We start from the raw sequence: 19,831 nt of genomic DNA on the forward strand, positions 1-19,831 counted from the left end.
AAGAGATGCACCCCGTTTGGCCAGTGGTGTTTTTACACCCCAGACAAGGTTTGAGAAGGAAAAAATCATTATGGAAATATAATTATATTTTCCTTAAAATCTTCAGGCCTTATTATCATGTCATATATAACTGTGATGTTCTGTAAAACAACAAACTTTAAAATAATTTGTTCTTACTGGTGAAAATCAGATGGTCATCTCTGTTTTCTCTCAGGTACATCACAGTGTAAGCTTCACAGTTAACATTACTCTCATCAGTGTAGTCCATATCAACAACAAAAATATATATTGACTCCATATAGTGGTTATTTTGGAAAAAATCCCAGGTATTTTGAGCAGTAGGATTAAAAAAAAAATAAAAAAAATGTGCTAATATAAAATTAAATTATCCTATATAAAATTGCAAACATCTATCTTTCAGTACTTTTTTACTTAAGTACATAAAAAATTTAGTACTTTTGTACTTTCACTTGAGTAAAATTGAAAAAGGAGTACTTTTACTTTTACTGGAGTAATATTTTATTATACGTATCTGTACTTTTACTCAAGTACTTGATTTGTGTACTTCGTCCACCACTGATGGCAACTAGGGGCTGTGCTCAAAAAACAACATTAGGTTCTTTTCTACATCATCTCTTGACATCTTCTCCATCATGTCGCTAGGCAACCTCCCTATCCCGCGGTGTTTTTTTTAGCCGCCCATTCCCGCCCGCAGCAAAATTCTAACCGCCTGCTCCCTAGATTTGGGTTGGGTCCCGCGGGACCCGGCGGGACTCAATCCCAACGCAGCCCTCTACTGTGGAGGAAGTGTACATGAATGTTTTAATCTTTGATATTATTTGATCCAGATTTTAAAAGACTTTATCGCCCTCTAGTGTCTGGGGAAGTCAACTACCAAATCCCAGTGCTGCTAAAGTGATGACAGTGGTTGCTTTTACTTAAGTAACACTTTACAACAAGGTTCCATAAGTTAATTTTAGTAAATGTATTAAACTAACATGAACGAACAATGAAAAATAAATTTATTTATTAAAGTATTTATAAATCTTTGTTAAATGATAGTCAATGAAAATACATCCTTCATGTTAATTCACAGTGCATTAACTAAAGTTAACGAGCACAACATTTAATTTTTAATAATGCATTAGTAAATGTTGAAATTAACATTAAATATGAATGCTGTGGAAGTATTGTTCATTCTTAGTTCATGTTAACCAATGAACCTTCTTGTAAGTATTACCAATTAACTTTTATAAATAAGGATTAATAAACTATACGATAGAATTATACATAATTATATAATCGTATTTTAAAATTATGGGTTATTTGAAAGGCTATTGTAATAATGAATGTATTTTATTAATCCTACTAAAGTACTAATGTTAATGAAATTATGGAATTTAATAAATTATAAGTAAATTACCATAGTAATTGCTTGGGTTTTTACGTGTATTCGTTATATTAGTAGTAGTAATTTATTTTTATTTATTTTTTTGCATTATCTAATTAAAAAAATATATTATTATTATAGAAATGAATATAATTACACAGTATTTAAAGTCTATTAAACGTATTATATCTGACATGACTTGTGGGTCTGTGTGTCATCTGATCAATCAAGACGATCGTTCTCAGCTGTCCGCTCGCGCGAAATTAAAGCGTCACATCTCGAGCTGAAGCGGTTTAACCGCTTTTCCTTGCAGTCATGTGTTTGTTTGTGCTGCTGAATGTCGCTTCAGGGATCTTTTTTCTTCTTCTGAGAGGTCAGATACAAATCTCAAGTTAAACTTCGATGTAATATTTTCATCCGCTAATTTATCTCGTGCAGAAACCGAGAAACTTGCAACAACAAACAGGCCTTCGTGCGAAACGACAAACGTTCTGCTTGTCAGCACTTCATATAGGCTAATGTGTGGTCATTAAAATGCAGTTTTTTACCAAATTATTTTTTACATGTTACGTCATTAGTTTACTTAAGAACTATGTAATAGTAAGTTCTTAGAGGCGTTGCCTGAATTTGCATCAATTAAAATATACAATTTGAAGCTGCCTGTGTTAATCAGATCCATGTCATATGTACCCTAAAAACAATTTGCAGCAAAAAAAAAAAAAAAATACAATTAGAATGTGCTTATACTGGAATAATACTTGGTGGTCCTGAATGGCTTTAATTTTTGTTGGTTTAAATTATTGCTGTAATTGGAATCTGTTGAGGTGGTTTGCATGAGATTGACTTGCTTTGGCTTTTTTTGCTCTAGCTGAATGTGTGCAGGCTGCAGGGGCTTCTGATCATGTTCCCCTGCACTGTAGACTGGGCTTCAAACCCTGCAAGGACGGATCCGAGTGTGTGCTGTACAGTCATGTGTGTGACGGTGAGAATGACTGTCCTGATGGCTCTGATGAAGACGAATGTGCAGCTGTCTGCAGCATAGGTATGTTTTTATAGATTTTAGTAAACATTTTGGTCCTGACAATGCACATTTACTGTATAGGCCTATAAGACCTATTTATTTGAATTGCATATATAATTTCCATCTTTTTACACATTTAACAAAAGATTGTTCTGTGTTAACAAATTAATACATTTAATGTGATGCATACTTGTCAGTTATACATAAAGAATGCAAGATTTCTGCACTCATAAAAAGGCACAATTTATTTTATATTTGCATCTATATTGCTTAATCAGATTTTCCAAAATGCATTGATTCGAATGGTTTAGAATCTAGATAAATCCGTCAATTGATTTATCAATTGACATATCAATTTAATAAATATGAATATGGTTAAAAATGTGCTTTTTTTTTTTTTTTTTTTTTTTTTTTTTTGGTTTGAAACAAATTAGATCATTGAATGTGCACAGTGGGTAAAGTTGGAATAAGTTCACCCATTCCTTATATATTTGTCAAATATTAAAGCATTGCATTTCCATCTGTTGTCAGGTCAGTTTCAGTGTGCTCATGGTAAGAAGTGCATCGAGCGCCGGCAGGTGTGTGACGGTGTGGCTCAGTGTCAGGATCGCTCGGATGAAGTCGACTGCTTCAAGTCAGAGGAGGGCTGCGGCCATCGCTGCGATAAAAACCGCTGCATCCCAGAGTCCTTTGTTTGTGATGGAGACACGGACTGTGTGGACGGCAGCGATGAGGCCAGCTGTGGTACAGGTTTGAATTAAGTTTAAAAAGTAGGATTAATGGATTCTAACTAGAACAGAGTGTGAAATCATCTGGTTGGATCTGGTTCACATTGTAAATATACACACTTATTACTGCATATATTTCACATAAAATGAAACCATATATAACATTTAAAAAGTAAACATTTTCAATAGTAGTCAGGTGAATTCAGGTACACTGGGCCATTTTTTGCTATTGAAATGACTGGGGGGGTGGGGGGTACAAAAGCTGTTTGTACAGTACTCTCAAAAGGTTCTTAATGTACCTTTAGGAGTAAATGGGCTTCAGAGGTATACCTTTTTTTTCTGAGAGTGCATGTTACATTTATCACCTGATCTCATTACATTGCATACTTAAAAGATGCTTATGTAATTTTGACAGCTAGCGGTTGAAATTTGTATTGCACACTAAATTCAGAATATAAGCGTTGTTTCTCTTGCTCCCTCCTCCACGGACTCCGCACTCATGCAGGTTTCATATTGAAGACAAAACTTGAACGAGCACAATTAACACTGGAGGGTGACGAATCTTACACTTTAGGTTGATGAGTTGATTTATACGCGTTTTAATGCCTCTGGTCATAGTTTTATAGATGGATGCGGAGGCTTTTTAGTACTGGAAGAATCTGCGATCTCTGACCCAGTTTGTTTGCTGGCTTCCTATCTGTAATGCGCTGTGTTTTCCACCAACTGGTCTAAATTTACTATGAACAGAATCACAAAGACAAAAAAACATTGACATCGAACACATTTCGAAGTTGTATGTGAACTTGGCACATTTCCTAAATATCTGCAAACATGCCCTTTTTATGCTCTAGAGCAGTCAAAAAAAAATCTATATACATACAGCAATTAAATGAAAATTGTAATTATTTACTCACCCTCATGTCAGTTCCAAACCTGTTTGCATTTCTTCTGTGGAGTAAAATCAAATATTTTTTGAAGATTGTTCGTAACCAACTAGTCTGACCCATTGACTTCCATAGTATTTTTTTATTTTTATCCATACTGTGAGACCCAAACATTTAGGTTATTACAACTACAGTACAAAAAAATTATTATATTTAAAAGTGATTGTTTCCAAAAACATGCCTTTAATCTTGAAGATTGCTTTTGTCTTCTCAGATATTAACCATGATGATGATGACAGCAAAGAGGATGAAGAGAAGGGAAAGACAATGGAGGATGAAGTCTCAGGAAAAGCTCCTGTAACCAAAGGACCTCTACGCTGTTCAATCGGCTCGAAGTTATGCAGAGACGGGACAGACTGTGTACTCTATAATCACGTGTGTGACGGCGAGCACGACTGTAAGGACGGGTCTGATGAAGACGAGTGCTCTGTGGAGTGTGAATCAGGTGAGGAAACCTCATGGTAATGTAATAGCAGCTGCTCACAACATGTACTTATATGTACTTTAACGTGGTCAGAAACTCTTCCTCAATTCCTGCTCTTGTGTTCATATTGCAATAGTCTGTCCATCTGTTGTCAGGTCAGTTTCAGTGTGCTCATGGTAAGAAGTGCATCGAGCGCCGGCAGGTGTGTGACGGTGTGGCTCAGTGTCAGGATCGCTCGGATGAAGTCGACTGCTTCAAGTCAGAGGAGGGCTGCGGCCATCGCTGTGATAAAAACCGCTGCATCCCAGAGTCCTTTGTTTGTGATGGAGACACGGACTGTGTGGACGGCAGCGATGAGGCCAGCTGTGGTAGGTGAAAACCTATACTAACTAAACGAACTAATGAAAGGTTTAAATTAATCAAATTAAATTGAATAATATAATATTAATATATTTTTGTTGTTAATTTTTTTTTTTTTTTTTTGTCAATGGCAACTAAATGTAATAAAATGATTAACCCTTTAACTGCCCCACCAAGAAAAAAGCATTTGAAAAAATTTTTGTTTGCATTTCTTATCTCCTTATGTCATTAGTTACCACACTCAATGTATTTTTTTTTCAACACGTCCCATAATTTTTAAAATATCGGCCTCTACCAAATGGTTGATATGTCACTTTATGGCAAAAGTACCGGAATTCATACACATGCTATGGAAATCAGAAAATATGAACTATAATGAATGATCAGAAAGTTATATTTCTCAGCAAATAGTACATTCTGACAGCAGAAAGGATTATCTGAAAACATTAGCTTAGCTTTTCTACGTTTACCATAAAGTGACAAATCAACCATTTGGTTGAGCAGGCAGTTAAAGGGTTAATGAAACTGAAAGGAAAAATATTATAAAAGCAAAACCACATAAGGTAACTAAATTATTATATTTCCATTTGAATTCAAATGTATATTTAAACATTTATATTTTTGGGGTTGGTTTTTGTCCATCAGTGTTATTATCTTTACTGAAACTATTCTTATAAACTGAATTAAAGCAGAAATGAAATTAAATTAATTATAAATATTTTTACAAAAAATTAGAAATGTTACCTCCACCTAATTGGACTGAAATATTAAAATGAATAAAACTAAAATAAAAGCGAATAAAAATTACAAAAGCACAAAAATGATTAAAATTAAAACTGGAAATATATATTAAAATCTAATTTGAAATGTTAATAAACACTATTTTAGCATAGAAGTAATATTAAATTCATACTGGTCCATTATGCATAATGTTAATGCACATCTGAGATCAGCTTTACAATAGTGTGCAACAGCAAGGTTATGGATGTAAAAACCAGACTGGTTTTCTTCATAATGAAATGACGTGTCCTGTCCTGTAGGAGAGGAGAGCTGCAGCAGTTCTGAGTGGCAGTGCAGCAGCGGTCAGTGCGTATCGGTCAGTATGCACTGTGATGGACCGCCGGACTGCAGAGATCATTCAGACGAGGAGGACTGCGCTGAACCTCCACCATGCAGCACACGACGCCGCTGTCCGAAGAGCCAGGAGTGTCTGCTGGACGAGTGGATATGTGATGGAGAGATAGACTGCAAGGATGGCACAGATGAGAAGGTGTGCTGGGGAATCCGTGCATTAAATGACCAAACGCACTACATTGTGCATTATAACATGATTAATTTAGTTGTTCTAATCTCACCTTTTCTATGTGAGACAGAACTGTAAGGAGTCTCCAGTGCAGTGTGGTGAGTTCCAGTGGCCATGTGTCTCTAACACGCAGTGTGTTCCACAACACTGGCGCTGTGACGGCTCTGAAGACTGCAGGGATGGAAGTGACGAATCTGGATGTGAGTTAACAGTTTTGTCAAACTGGAACAGGCTGAACCCAGAGAAGACCCCCATGAAAGTTCATCTTCATTAAACATTAGAAATTATTTTTAAAGTCAACATTGAAATACGAACTGATCCCATTTATTTCAATTCTCCAACCACGTATCATACAGACTTTTTTCATAAAGACAGTTCTCAAAGGAAAAAAATAGGTTTCACTAATTTTATATTCTCAAAGACTCATCACATGCATCATAAATGCATCGCATTAAAGAAGTTTTAAAAGAAACTTAATTTAAAAGTAAAAACAAAAAAAAGTTTTTCAAGTTTTAAAATGACGTGTTTGGGGTTCTGATTAGAAACATTTTAAAGAATCCCCATTTAGAAATGGATTTTGTTTGAGAATAATTGGCTGAACATCTGTATAGACTAAAATTAAGGAAATCTACCGTTAAAAAATTTGGGATTGGTATGGTTTTCTAAATATTTTTGGAAGGCTGCATGTATTTAGAAAAACAGTTATATGAAATATTTTAACATAAAAGAACTGTGAATAAATATATATATATATATATATTACATATACATACATACATACATACACAAAATACAAAGCTGAAATTTCAGCATAATTTCTCCAGTCGTCAGTTTCACACGATCCTTCAGAAATCATTATAATATTCTGATTGGAAACAATTTTTCTTAATGTGGATTTTTGAAAAGTATAGCTAATCAGAATCCCAAAAATAATTTTTAAGCTTGAAAGTTAATAAACACACAGACACTTTTTACTTCTGCAATATGATGCATTTGTCAAACAGGATATTAAATGAGTAACACCATTGGAGAATTTCCATATTTTACTTGAAATTGGGAGAGGATTTTTTTTTTAAAGGATTTAAATAGGATTTTTTAACAGTAATCATGGTTTCACTAAGATTACCTAGCTCTGTCTGGATCTGATCTGCAGTAAATGAGTCTCTGGTCTGTGTTTTGGCAGGTCCCAGTGTGTCCTGTCCTCCTCATCTGTTCCAGTGTGACAGTTCGGAGTGTGTGGACCCGTCTCAGCTCTGTAACGGAGTCACTAACTGTCTGGACGGTTCTGATGAGGGTGGCACATGCCAGACAGACAAATGCTCTGAACAGTCAAAGTGTGCACAGGACTGCCACAGCACACCTACAGGCACGGTATGATCTCCTCTTTCTGTTTCAATGTTAGAAAATGTCTGCTTTGAATATTAAAAATGTATTAAGTTTGACTAATAATATTAACAATAAAGTTTGGAGTTAGTTCTTTTTAGTTTTTTTTTCTTTTTTCTGTCTCTTCTGCTCAACAAGGCTGCATTTATTTGGGTAAAAAAAAAAATCTGTAAAAACAGTAATATTGTGAAATTACAATTTGAAAACATTTTAAAATGTAATTTGTTTGCTGTGATCAAAGCTGGATTTTTAGCGTTACTCCAGTCTTCGATTCCACATGATCTTCAGAAATCACTCTAATATACTGATTTACTGCTCAAGAAACATTTATCATTTTCAATGTTGCTTAATATTTTTGTGGAAACTTTTTTTTTTTTTTTTAATTTATTAAAAATGCCTTTGCTTTTTAAATTCATGCATAATGCATCCTTGCTTAAAAAAAAAAAGTAATGTTTATAAAATTTCTTACGGACCCAAAATGTTTGAATGGTAATATATGTTAACAAGTTTCTGATCATTTAACCCAAATTTGATAATTTCATTGGATAAGATTTTTGAAAAAATCCATTAATACTCTGCATGACTCTAAAAGGCAAGACAAAAAAGTATTTTATCAATGTTGACCAGTTGGTGGCAGTAGCCCCAAACTGCTCGGTTGCATTCAAGACATTATGTAAATGTGTTTTGTTTTTGTATAGTACACTAGTATCAGATCAGACTCTCACTTTGGTGTTTGGCCTATTAATAAGAGTCTTATTAATAAGCAGCTGCTTACCATTTTGTGCTTCCTGACACCACTTTTATCTTGGTCCAATAGCGCTGTTGGTGCAGGATCGGCTACAAGCCTGTAGATGATGGTGTGGTGTGTGTTGATGTGGATGAGTGTGTGGACCGTCCCGACTTGTGTTCACACTACTGTAACAACACTCAAGGCTCATTTGCGTGCTCTTGTGGTCACGGTTATGTTCTGGAACCTGATGGCCGCAGCTGCAAAATCACAGGTATACAAATTACAAGCAAGAGCAAATATTTTTCTGGTTGTAAAACAAATGGCATGCATACAGAGAAGTATACTCATCTGTATTTAATAAAAATGGTCAGACTGTATGCATTATGCAACAAATGGTAGTATGCTACATTTTATGTTATATAAAAAATTAAGGTATTTAGCATTTTAGTTATGTTAAAAACAGATGTAATTTGTTACACGGCAAGTGCAATGCATTGCGGGCTAGAATATTTCACATGAGTGTTCAGATAATGAGTATGGCCTAAATGCACTTTATAATGCAGTTTCACAATATAATGCAATTTCTAATACACTCATGCACTTCAAGGTACATCCATCCTTTTATTTACACAAGCTAAGACTGAAATGGAAGGTTGTGCTCCTGTCTCAGGTGAGCCATACCTGCTGGCATCTGTGCAGTCTGAGGTCTTCCTGCTGGGTCTGAGGAGCTCCAGTCTGGACGTCCTGCTCTCGTCAGAGAAGCAGTTTGTGCTTTCACTTGACTATGACTGGCAGAAGCAGAGAGTGTACTGGATCAACCTCAACACAGACAGCATCAAATGGTTGTCACTGGATCAGAAGAGCAAAGGAACCTTCATTAAAGGTCAGTGTTGTTGTTAAAAACTAATACATAATTTTTGTTACTGAAATAATGATAAAAGATACAATATAGATATTAGACAATACATTTAAATGTAATAACAAAAATCTGGTTTCCAGTTTCCTTGGCAGATGTTAAAAATGCCAAAAGCACATAGAAAATGTATATATACTGTATATAAGCTAAATCCAAAAATGAAATCAAATTTGTTTCATAATTGATGAATTTGACAACATTAACAGTTATTTTCCTATTACTGTAAAGCTGTTTTAAAACCGTCTGTATTGTATGAAGCGCTACATAAGCTTTACTTGACTTTACATATTGCCTGACCATGACTGGACAAGTCATGTTGCAGAACAACAAACAGCTTTAAGGCTGGTTATTTGTCGATGTAATAACGTTTTTGATGTGACAGAATTGTGAATGACCTGTAAGTCTCTCTCTCTCTCGCTCTCTCTCTCTCTCTCGCTCTCTCTCTCAGGTCTCCATGCAGACAGTCTGGCAGTGGACTGGGTGGCGAGGAACCTCTATTGGGCTGATAGTGTCAAAAGCCAGATCAATGCATTGGGACTGGACCGTGAGGTCACCAGAACCACAGATATTGTGATGATCCTGGGTGAAGATCTAGGGCAGCTTCGCTCCATCGCTCTGCTGCCACAGAAAGGGTTTGAATAATCATTCTTTTCTCAAGTTTTTTTTTTTTTTTACACCGAGCCACCGGTGGGCAACACAAAGTACAAGAACCACTGTTTTAGAATGTTACTTATGGTGTCAATTAAATTATTTGTTTACCCTTATGTCCCTTTTTCAGAATTTTGTTCTGGTCAGAAACCGGGGATGATGCTCAAATAGAAAGAGCAGGCATGGATGGTTCAGACAGACGTGTGCTGGTCAGTCACTCTCTCCGATGGCCAGTCAGTTTGACGGTGGACTCTCTGCATCACAGAATCTACTGGACAGATGAGAAACTAAAGTGCATCGGATCAGCCGATATAGATGGAGGAAATATTAAGGTAATGGATGTCCACCATTTCAGAAAATGTCCAATAAGGCCAAACATTGGCTTCAAACATGCTCTGATACTACCTGAATGTTTACAATTGCTTACCTTGAAAGATGTTTCTGGATCAACATTCAAGTACTGATCGATGAACCATGGTTAGTTATTAAAGGGGGGGTGAAATGCTCGTTTTCACTCAATATCCTGTTAATCTTGAGTACATATAGAGTAGTACTGCATCCTTCATAAATCCAAAAAGTCTTTAGTTTTATTATATTCATAAGAGAAAGATAGTCTGTACCGATTTTTCCCGGAAAAACACGACCGACTGGAGGCGTGACGTGTGGGCGGAGCTAAAGAATCACGAGCGCGAATAGGCTTTTGCGTTGAGAGCATGTGGAAGCTGTGACATTACCGTGAGGGAAAACCCATCATCCAAAACAAACCATGGCTTACAGTCAGATTCAGCCGTTTATTTATGATCCAGAATCAGATCCAGAGGCTGAAACTGAACGAAAGCAGCAGCAGCAACGACTCGCTCCGAGCGGGGCTCGAACCCGGGTCTCTGGCATGGGAGGGGACGCACTAACAAGGAGGCAGAGATATTTGAAGCAGTTTTACTCACCGCCTGCGGTTCCAACACACGATCGTGACCCTTTTTCCTTGGGATTGCATCATTAAGAAATAAACGATACACAAATCCGGTGTCAAACTGGGCCTTGTGAACAAGCATTTTCGAAATGCAGGGAACAAACAAAAACACTTGCACAACTCCGTTGATGCTCTGTAAAAATAAACTCCATCCACTGGTCCCTTAATGCTGTTTTTTTTTTTTTGGTAATCTGTGCAGGGTTGTCTTGCCCTGGCAACCAAAACACACTTCTTTTGTGACATTTCGCGACGCTCTCGCTCTGAGCAGTGAATCGCTCTGATCAGTGAAATGTCTGTGCTGCTCAGCCTCGCTATACGGGAGCGCACGCTCTTCCGGCAGAAGTGCCTTAAGACCCATATAAGGAAATTCCGCTCCATCTAACGTCACACAGAGCCATACTCGAAAAAAAACTTTCCGAAACTTGTGACAAACCGGAAGGAGTATTTTGGGAACAAAAATACTCCTTCAAACGTACAACTTAATTTTTGAAACTTTGTCCATGTTTAGCATGGGAATCCAACTCTTTAACAGTGTAAAAAACTCAGTATGCATGAAATAGCATTTCACCCCCCCCCCTTTAATAAAACTTATTATACACTATTAAAATCTTAAAACTTCAACGTACCAAAATATCACTTTAAATTACTGCTAATTCAAGTGCGCAAACATTTTTTTTCCCCCGCAACCAACTCTTTTCAAAACACGCTGGTTTGTGGAATTCTCCTTTAATGATAATGAGCTCTGCTGACTCCGCCCCTCTCTTCCATCTGTTCCCTGAGAGACGGTTTACGTTAGTCACATTCATAGTGAAACTTGTCTAATTAGCACATTATCAGGAAAGTCGATTTGCAATGGTTCATTAAAATACATTACTCACTGCTTCTGTGGGTGAGGCTGGATCATGAATGATTTGCGTGAACAAACACATTTAAAGGTACAGGTTGTAGGACCTGCCACTAGAGGGCGCACTATCAAAACCATAACAATCGCGTGGTTTGATGCTAAGGAGGAGTGTGGAATGATGGGATTTGTCTTCTACCCACCGCTGATGGCCATCAATCAGACGGGAAGATAAATCATGAATTTAACTCGAGTTCAACGATATGCCCGAGTTGATTACATACAAAGTCAATGCAAAGACGCGATCAGAATTTTCTCAAGATTTACAAGTAGTTGAAAACATTAGTGATATTGTTATTAATCAGCTGGTCAAAATATATAACACTAGCCTAGTGGTTTTGGGATATTTTACTGCAAATATCTTACAAATTGTACCTTTAAGTAGAACAAAGTCGCATTCCCTTCAGATCCAAGCGTAAATGAATCCTCTGCGTCTTCAGTCGCTCAGATGTTGGGAGTAAATGACTACTGCCATTATTACATCCAACAACGAAACACTTGTCAAGTCATGCTTGTCTGCATCTCAGACTGATGACCGCTCACTCAGGGTGGGTCTGAGGTAAGACAAGTCCAGTCTTTGCTGAAGCGCTGCTGTCAATCAAACAATCATGGGAGGGGCCTCTGACCGTGTGACGTCAGATGGTTCGATTTGAGAATGGGGAAAACATTTAAGCTTACAAAAAACATCACTTGGTGTTTTTTTTTTATCATTATAGGGTGGTTGTGTACACACACTGCCAACACACATTTCAGTTTAAACGACTTGTAAAAGTGCATGTGGCATTATATGACCACTTTAATAACAAACTTTTCATGCCGTAAGTCACATGCAACATTCAAGCTTTGACCATATACCAATTCTTTGGCTCATTTTGACTGGACCAGGTTTGCCAAAATAAAAATACTCTAAAGTACAGATGCTTAAATTTACTTACTGCAAGTACAGTAATAGGAAAATTAAAACTGTACATCACTAGTTAGATATGGATCTTTTAATGAATAAAAGATCCACTGAGTCTAAAACATATTCCAGCATCTTCTAAAAGCATTGTTCAATCATTTCCCATCTCCATTTTCGCAGCTCCTGCAGATGATGGAGACTCCCAGTCCATTCTCAGTGTCTGTATTCAATGATAAGGTCTACTGGTCTGATACTAAAAGAGGAACCATTCAGAGAGCTCACAAAAGCACCGGTAAACAGCACCAAGTCCTGCTCAAACGTCCTGGACAGCCGTTTGGTTTGAAGGCAAGTATCCCTATACACTGTGGTCATAAAAATCGAATTAAACCCCAAAGACATTTGGAAAGTGCAGGCTGTATTTGCTTGCTTTGAAACATGCATGCGTAAGATGTAAATCAGGCAACTGGTTCTTGTGTGTGTGTGCAGGTCATTCATTCACTTTTCCAGGTGGGCGTCTCTAACCCGTGTGCTTCCCAGCACTGCTCTCACCTGTGTGTTTTATCGCCGGAGCTGAAGGCTGTGTGCATGTGTCCGTCTCAGCTCCTGCTGGATGAAGATCGACTGACCTGCTCCAAACCCAAAGACTCGTCCTTCCTGTTGTTTCTTTCTCCATCTGCAATCACACAGGTGTTGCTCTTAATACCTTATGTCTTTTTTAACATCTAGTTTTGACCATATGTTCATTAATTGGCAAATTCATAGTAGTGCAGTTCATGTAACTTATCATACAGTGGTTTATTTTTAAAGCCTTGCATGCTTCGTCAGAATATTTTTTTTCTAAAAAAAAATAACGATGACGCGTGCATCCATGTATTTGTTCACTTCACTACAAAAACAAAAAAAACTAAAATAAGCCTATTTGATTTTCTTTGATTATCTTGAATGTCGCAATACAGGCACCACTTCGGTTTCATTGCAACTTTAAACATTTGAGTCTTTGTGATCTATTCCACGTTGTTACAGATTGGTTAGTGTTATCTAGCTGTTAAGTACAGATTTGGTGTGATATAAATTGTACAAATGATTAGTGAAAGTATCAGTAAGAATGTGATAAATCAATCAGTAATGTTGTATTAAATGCCACGGTCTTCCAGCAAATAATAATGTTACGAATTTGAGTTGCATTATAGCTGTCTGAATTCCAGATGAATCACACAGACATTATAGTGTATAAATACAATAACATACAGTAACAAAATAACTACTGTCCAGAAAAATTTACAAGTAAGCCCTTGATACACCATCTTTAAAATATGCAAAGTTGTCCGTGGAGTTTAAGTTGATTAGACTGTAACACAATTTTTCCCTATCAGATTTATTTACAGAACAGACACCGCAAAGTGGACCTAAAGAACTGGCCTGAACATCGCCGTTTTGACCTTCCCAACATGAACAAGTCAAGCATGTTAGATTTAGTGCTGCGTGACCTCACCCTGTACGTGTCTGATGGCAGTCAGCCAGTCGTGGGGCTCTTTAAGATGAAGGACACAGCGCTGGTGCCTCGTGGGAAACTACTCCAGCTACATAAGGAATCACTGCGTGCGTTTTCAGTGGACTGGATCACCCTGAACGTGTACTGGAGCAGTGAGAAGCTGCCCGGCCTGCAGGTCACCTCACCGGATGGCACACACACCAGTGTGTTGATACAGGACGGTGTCGGAGCCATTGAATCCATCGCTCTGGACCCACCCAGTGGACACCTCTGCTTCTCAAACACAGTCCAGGAAGGCCAAATGACCCAGCTGGAGTGTGCCTATATGAATGGACAGAACAGGACAGTGGTGTGGAGTAATTCAGTCCGGCCAACATCACTGAACTTGATGGACGAAGGGAAAAAACTGTACTGGGCTGACACTGGTATGTTTGTGTATGTGTGTATATTAGACACACACACATACGTATCATTTTTATACACATACGTGTGTGAGTATAGAAAAGAATAACCCCCTCTTTAAAATGATCACATTTTGTTGCTTTGCAGCCGGAAATGGAAGACAGACACAGGTTTTGTTTTATCCAGCTGTATTTACTCAGAGCAACAATCCATCTTCATTTCCGGCTGCAAAGCAACAAAACGTGTTTATATAATTTTAACCCATTGTAATTTATCTGATATTTACAGTAAAAAGAGTACTGGTAATATTGTGAAATAACAGTTTGAGAACTATTTTGTTTTGATTTTAAAATGTCATTTATTCCTCTGATGCAAAGCTGAATTCTCTGCATCATAACTTCTGTCTTCAGTAATTCTTCGGAAATCAGTCTTATGCTGATAATATGCTGGAATAAATGACATTTTAAAACTTACCCAAATAAGTGTGTGTGTGTAATATAATTACACACAATATGCAAAAATTGTATATTATAAAAAATATAAAATTAGTAATCTGATGGTTTCTCTAGGTCTTGGAGTAATTGGTTCAGTTGGTGTAGATGGTTCTGGATACAAGGAAATAAAGACACAAGCCGGACTGATGGAGTTTGCTGTGGTTAACCAAGTGCTCGTTTGGATTACTAAAGAAGGTACATTTGTGTGAGGACATTGAGTTTCTCCTGCTGGGGAAAAACCAGGTCATACTAGGTTAAGATGTTTGTTTTTTCTTCTGCTAATCGGTCCATTGTTGTTCAGACTCCACTAAGTGTTGGTTTAGTGATGATAAACACACAGGGAAGCTGTGGTTTGAAGTGGACTCTGACATCGTTAGTCTGAAAGCATTCGCAAAATCAAGACAAAAAGGTGGGGATATAATCACATAATAACCTATTACGTTTATGTAAATTATGAAGCAGTAATGACTCAATTTTATATTTTAGGCACTAATCTCTGCTCTAATGGTAATGGAGGCTGCAGTCACCTCTGTCTCGCGTTCCCCGGAGGAATGACGTGCCGTTGTGCTCATAATCACCGTCTGGTCAACGGCAGAGACTGCAGTCCAGACTCCCGCTGCCCTCAAGGAACCAAACCTTGCCTGAGTGAAAACATTTGTCTCCCTCAGGAGCAGTTCTGCAACGGCATCGCCGACTGTCCAGATCATTCTGATGAGAACTGTGAGGAAACATCAAATCCTAACAGTCTGGTTTAAATTTTACAAATGTTTTGGGGAGGAAAAAGTTTGCTTTACCAATAACATGAATTGTTCTGTTATGGGTAGTTGCCATTGGGGTGCTTTTTTTTTTTCACAGTGAAGAATGTATACTGGTCAATTTTACCCCAAAATCAAATAAGAAAAATGGGGAAAATTTGAATAATTCCTAAAATTATTCCTAAAATAGGCTTTATTTTATTTTTTGGACAATTTAGAGAATTTTTTTATATTTAAATATTTTTGCTGTAATGCATCATAAAATTAGAGTAAATAAAATTAATACGAATTTGATAATGTTAATTACTCCAATGAAAACTCCTATATATATATATATATATATATATATATATATATATATATATATATATATATATATATATATATATATATATATATATATATATATATATATATATATATATATATATACACACACACACTATGTGTGTATAGAATCAAAAACGCACAGATTTTTATTTTATAATTGTATATCTACATAACTACCCTTTTAATTTTGAGTGAAAGACCCATACATGATTTCATTAAATTCACTCAACAATATTAATAAGATGCATTCAGGCGTGTTATTCTGTCTTGAATTCTCAGGTCTTCAGGATACACATAAAAACATCCGGATCAATCCTAAAGCGTTTCGTCCAGGTTTGAGCGATAATGTCATACCAGAGAACGTGGAGTCTGAGGCATGTGGTCTTTCACGGTGTAATGGCAACGGTAAATGCTCGACCCAGAACGGCGTGCCGGTGTGCGTCTGTGATGCGGGTTACAGTGGAGAGCACTGCCAGGATCTTTCGAGTGGGCTCTCACAGGGGCCGGTTATGCACGGAGTTATTGGGCTGTGTGCCGCTGTGGTTGTCCTGGGGGTAATCGTCGGCTTCATTCAGAAGAAAAAAGCCACAGATCGGAGGTATGCTGTAATCTGCTGACGTTGAAATCATATTTGTTTTTAGGATTAAACAGTGTTTGTGTTTAGGCATGCAGCACGGGCTGTGGATGTGCAGGAGACCGACATGAAGGAACTAGAGAAAAGACGAGAGACGTCTTCAGTAAAAAATGGAAAAGACACAGAATTCTCCGAGGTATGAATTAAGGGAATGGTAATTATATTAAGGGAATAATTTACCCCAAGATGAAAATTTGCAGAAAGTTTACTTACCCCCAAGCCATCCAAGATGTAGACATGTTTTTTTTTTTTTAATCAGAAGAGAGTTGGAGAAATTTAGCATTACCTCACTAGCTCACCAATTGATCCTCTGCAGTGAATGGGTGCCGTCAGAATTAGTACAAAACGCTGATTAAAAACATAAAAAAAAATCCAGTCCATCAATTTATGTATTGTGAAGTTACATGAAACAAATCCAACAAGACATTTCATTTCAAACCGTTGCTTCAAGCTATAATCGGAGTTAAAAAAGGTAAATAATAAAGTGCACAGAATCAGGAGAGAAATATGCACAGATCAAGCACATTTTTTGTGGATTATAGTGGATTTTGATGTGAGATTTTCACTGGAGGAAGTGTTAGGATGGATTATGGACTTAAGACTATTTAAAGCTGAAATGCCTTGATGGATTTGTTTGTTAAAAAAAATGCATGAAGCTTTTCACTTCAAGATGTTAACTGATGGACTGCAGAGGTGTGGATTTCTTGTGGATTATTGTGATGTTTTTATCAGCTGTTTAGAGACTCATTCTGATGGCACCCATTCACTGCACAGGATCCCCTGGTGAACACTCCTCTACACCTGCCTGAGAGTCGAGTCAAGTCACCTTTATTAATATAGCACTTTATACAATACAGTGTCAAAGCAGCTTTACATGGTCTCCGCTGAAATTCAGGGCTGTAGAGGTCGTCTCTAGGTGCTGATTCACCATCTGATCTGGATACAGACTGGATCTGGTGGCTACGGTGACCTCAGAATAAGAATAAAACAGACTAATATTAGCGTAGATGCCATAAGTACATCTGGTGTTATGGGAAGTGTTCCCGTTTCTGGTTGAGGGAGTACATTTTCTACCAATTTTCATTTTGGGGTGTACTAAAATTTGTTCCAGAAAAAAGTTTGGTGTCCCATTTGCTGGGAAAAGGCTTTATAAGGTTTTGAAATAACTGAGAATTTTTCTGTCTTTAGGAAAACGTGGTAACATCTGTGGACTAGCTTCAACATGTCGGCTGCAGCATCTTGGTTTCTTTGAAATAAAGTAGTTGCATTTTGAAAACAAAATTCGTGCAATTTCCTTCTATACCATGCGTAAACAAACTGTTTCGTAACTGTCATTTTGTTGTTCTTCAATGTCTACAGGCAAAATATGACTCTTACCAACTCAAATGAGTATATCTTGGTTTACCACATAACTACTGCAGAAATTGATTTTACCAAAGTACCACGTTGTAAACCTGTCAAAATGAAAGATTAAAGTCCAAATTTAAGAAACGTGTTGTAAAAATGATGCTCTTGACCACAAACATTTGAGAAGAAAGTTAATAAGCGGTGCTACATAGAAAACATTGGCCCCACCGTACAATTTGACCTCATTTATACAACAAAGAGGTTATATGCATATTTCATGCAATTTAAAGAATACAAAAGGGAGGTACAAGTCTAGAGAAGGTCTGTAACATCTGAAGGAAACAATTCATAATTTGTCTTTTTGTATGTTTTTATTTTGTTTTCCTTATTTGCCCATTAAAACCGCTTTCTAAAATATGAAGAATCTAATTTTTTGCCGGCCTATTAAGCATCACCCTGGCCTTTCTAGTGGGTTCACCTTTATATAAGGTGTTTCACAATAGATCAAATGGAATTTCTTTTAAAATGTAAACATTATTTTTCTAGATAAATATTAAATTGGTTTAAAGTTGAATTGAATTCAGTAAAAATGTAACTGAACTAACATTGCAGTCTAGTCTAGGGATCAATTCTTGCTACTCACTAGTTGCTTAGCATGCGTACCAACATATTGGCTGTTTATTAGTATTAACAAATCACAAATTAATGTCTTATTTTTCATAACTATCTAAGAGCCCTTAATTCAAACACATACCTAAATTTAACTACCTTCACTATTAATAAGCAATAAATCAGGAGTTTGAGGCATAATTGTAGTTAATAATAGTGAGAACTGGTCTGAAAGCTAAAGCATGACCTTAATAAAGATTTAATGATTCATTATTAATAGTTAATAGAGATATTTACATTGTATTTGATTAATTATATTTTTGTCACCGACTTGCAACATTTCAGTAAACTGTAGCCTAATCAATTCAAATCATAGTTTTTCTTTTTATTCATATCCAAAGAGAAAGACAAAGACGTCTGCTATGGAATTAAAATAAGAGGTAGTGTGCTACTTTTTCAATTCTCAGTTCATATCACAATTCTCTCTTTTTTCTTAATAACAAAGAAGCATATAAACTCAGTTGTGAGAGATTAACTCCACTGCTAAACTTGCAATTCTTAAAAATTAGAATTGTAAGATATAAACTCTCAATTGCAAGAAAAAAAAATCAGAATTGAGTTTGCATGTTGCAAGTCTTCCTCCCCCTCAGAATTGTGAGATGAAAAGTTATTGTTGGTGTGAACAGGACATCATCAGTACATTTGGTTCACTGAATTAAGCAAGCTGCAAAGCATTTGTTTCTTAAATAATCATTTACTTATAAATTGTTGGAAAATGAACGAAACATGATGAAATGTTAAACCATAAATTACCCTCATGTATTTTTATTTTATGCAATGAAACCACAAGTTCAACAAATGGCACCATAAAGTCCACATAATTTGTCCACCGTACTATAAATTGTTTTTTTTTAAACATTGTTTAAAGGGATAGTTCACCAACCCCATTATTAACCCTACATTATTTCCAAATGTAGCTTTGTGTTGGTTTAAATCTAAAGATTTGACCAGTTCCCTGCTGTTTCTGTCCTCTGACTGAAATCTCTGCTGTAGGCTGTCTCTGTCATACCGTGGCTGGTCTGATCATGTTTTCACCACTGATATGATTAATGTGTTTTGTTATAAAAGCATTTGTGGGTTTAAGTGAAT

General features: G+C 36.6%; 1 protein-coding gene across 4 annotated transcripts; it reads left to right on the top strand.

Moving 5' to 3' along the window:
* The first annotated feature begins 1,603 nt into the window (after positions 1-1,603).
* On the top strand, positions 1,604-18,007 carry LOC128014545 (low-density lipoprotein receptor). 4 transcript variants are annotated; one of them, XM_052598194.1, is made up of 21 exons: positions 1,604-1,763; positions 2,259-2,432; positions 2,943-3,161; positions 4,298-4,528; positions 4,663-4,875; positions 5,908-6,137; positions 6,241-6,370; positions 7,354-7,541; positions 8,371-8,554; positions 8,954-9,166; positions 9,648-9,831; positions 9,978-10,179; positions 12,800-12,964; positions 13,106-13,306; positions 13,993-14,536; positions 15,083-15,202; positions 15,309-15,416; positions 15,494-15,727; positions 16,372-16,690; positions 16,757-16,862; positions 17,915-18,007. In XM_052598194.1, exons 1-21 carry the CDS (start codon positions 1,706-1,708, stop codon positions 17,939-17,941), a joined length of 4,050 nt encoding a protein of 1,349 aa, XP_052454154.1. In that variant the 5' UTR covers positions 1,604-1,705; the 3' UTR covers positions 17,942-18,007. The 4 variants fall into 4 exon arrangements, with proteins under 4 accessions (XP_052454154.1, XP_052454161.1, XP_052454169.1 ...); XM_052598201.1 differs by having other exon boundaries at positions 2,943-3,155; XM_052598209.1 differs by lacking the exons at positions 4,298-4,528; positions 4,663-4,875 and having other exon boundaries at positions 2,943-3,155.
* The last annotated feature ends 1,824 nt before the right edge of the window (positions 18,008-19,831 follow it).

Source organism: Carassius gibelio, chromosome A5, assembly GCF_023724105.1.
Source record: "Carassius gibelio isolate Cgi1373 ecotype wild population from Czech Republic chromosome A5, carGib1.2-hapl.c, whole genome shotgun sequence".
Taxonomy (NCBI): Eukaryota; Metazoa; Chordata; class Actinopteri; order Cypriniformes; family Cyprinidae; genus Carassius; species Carassius gibelio.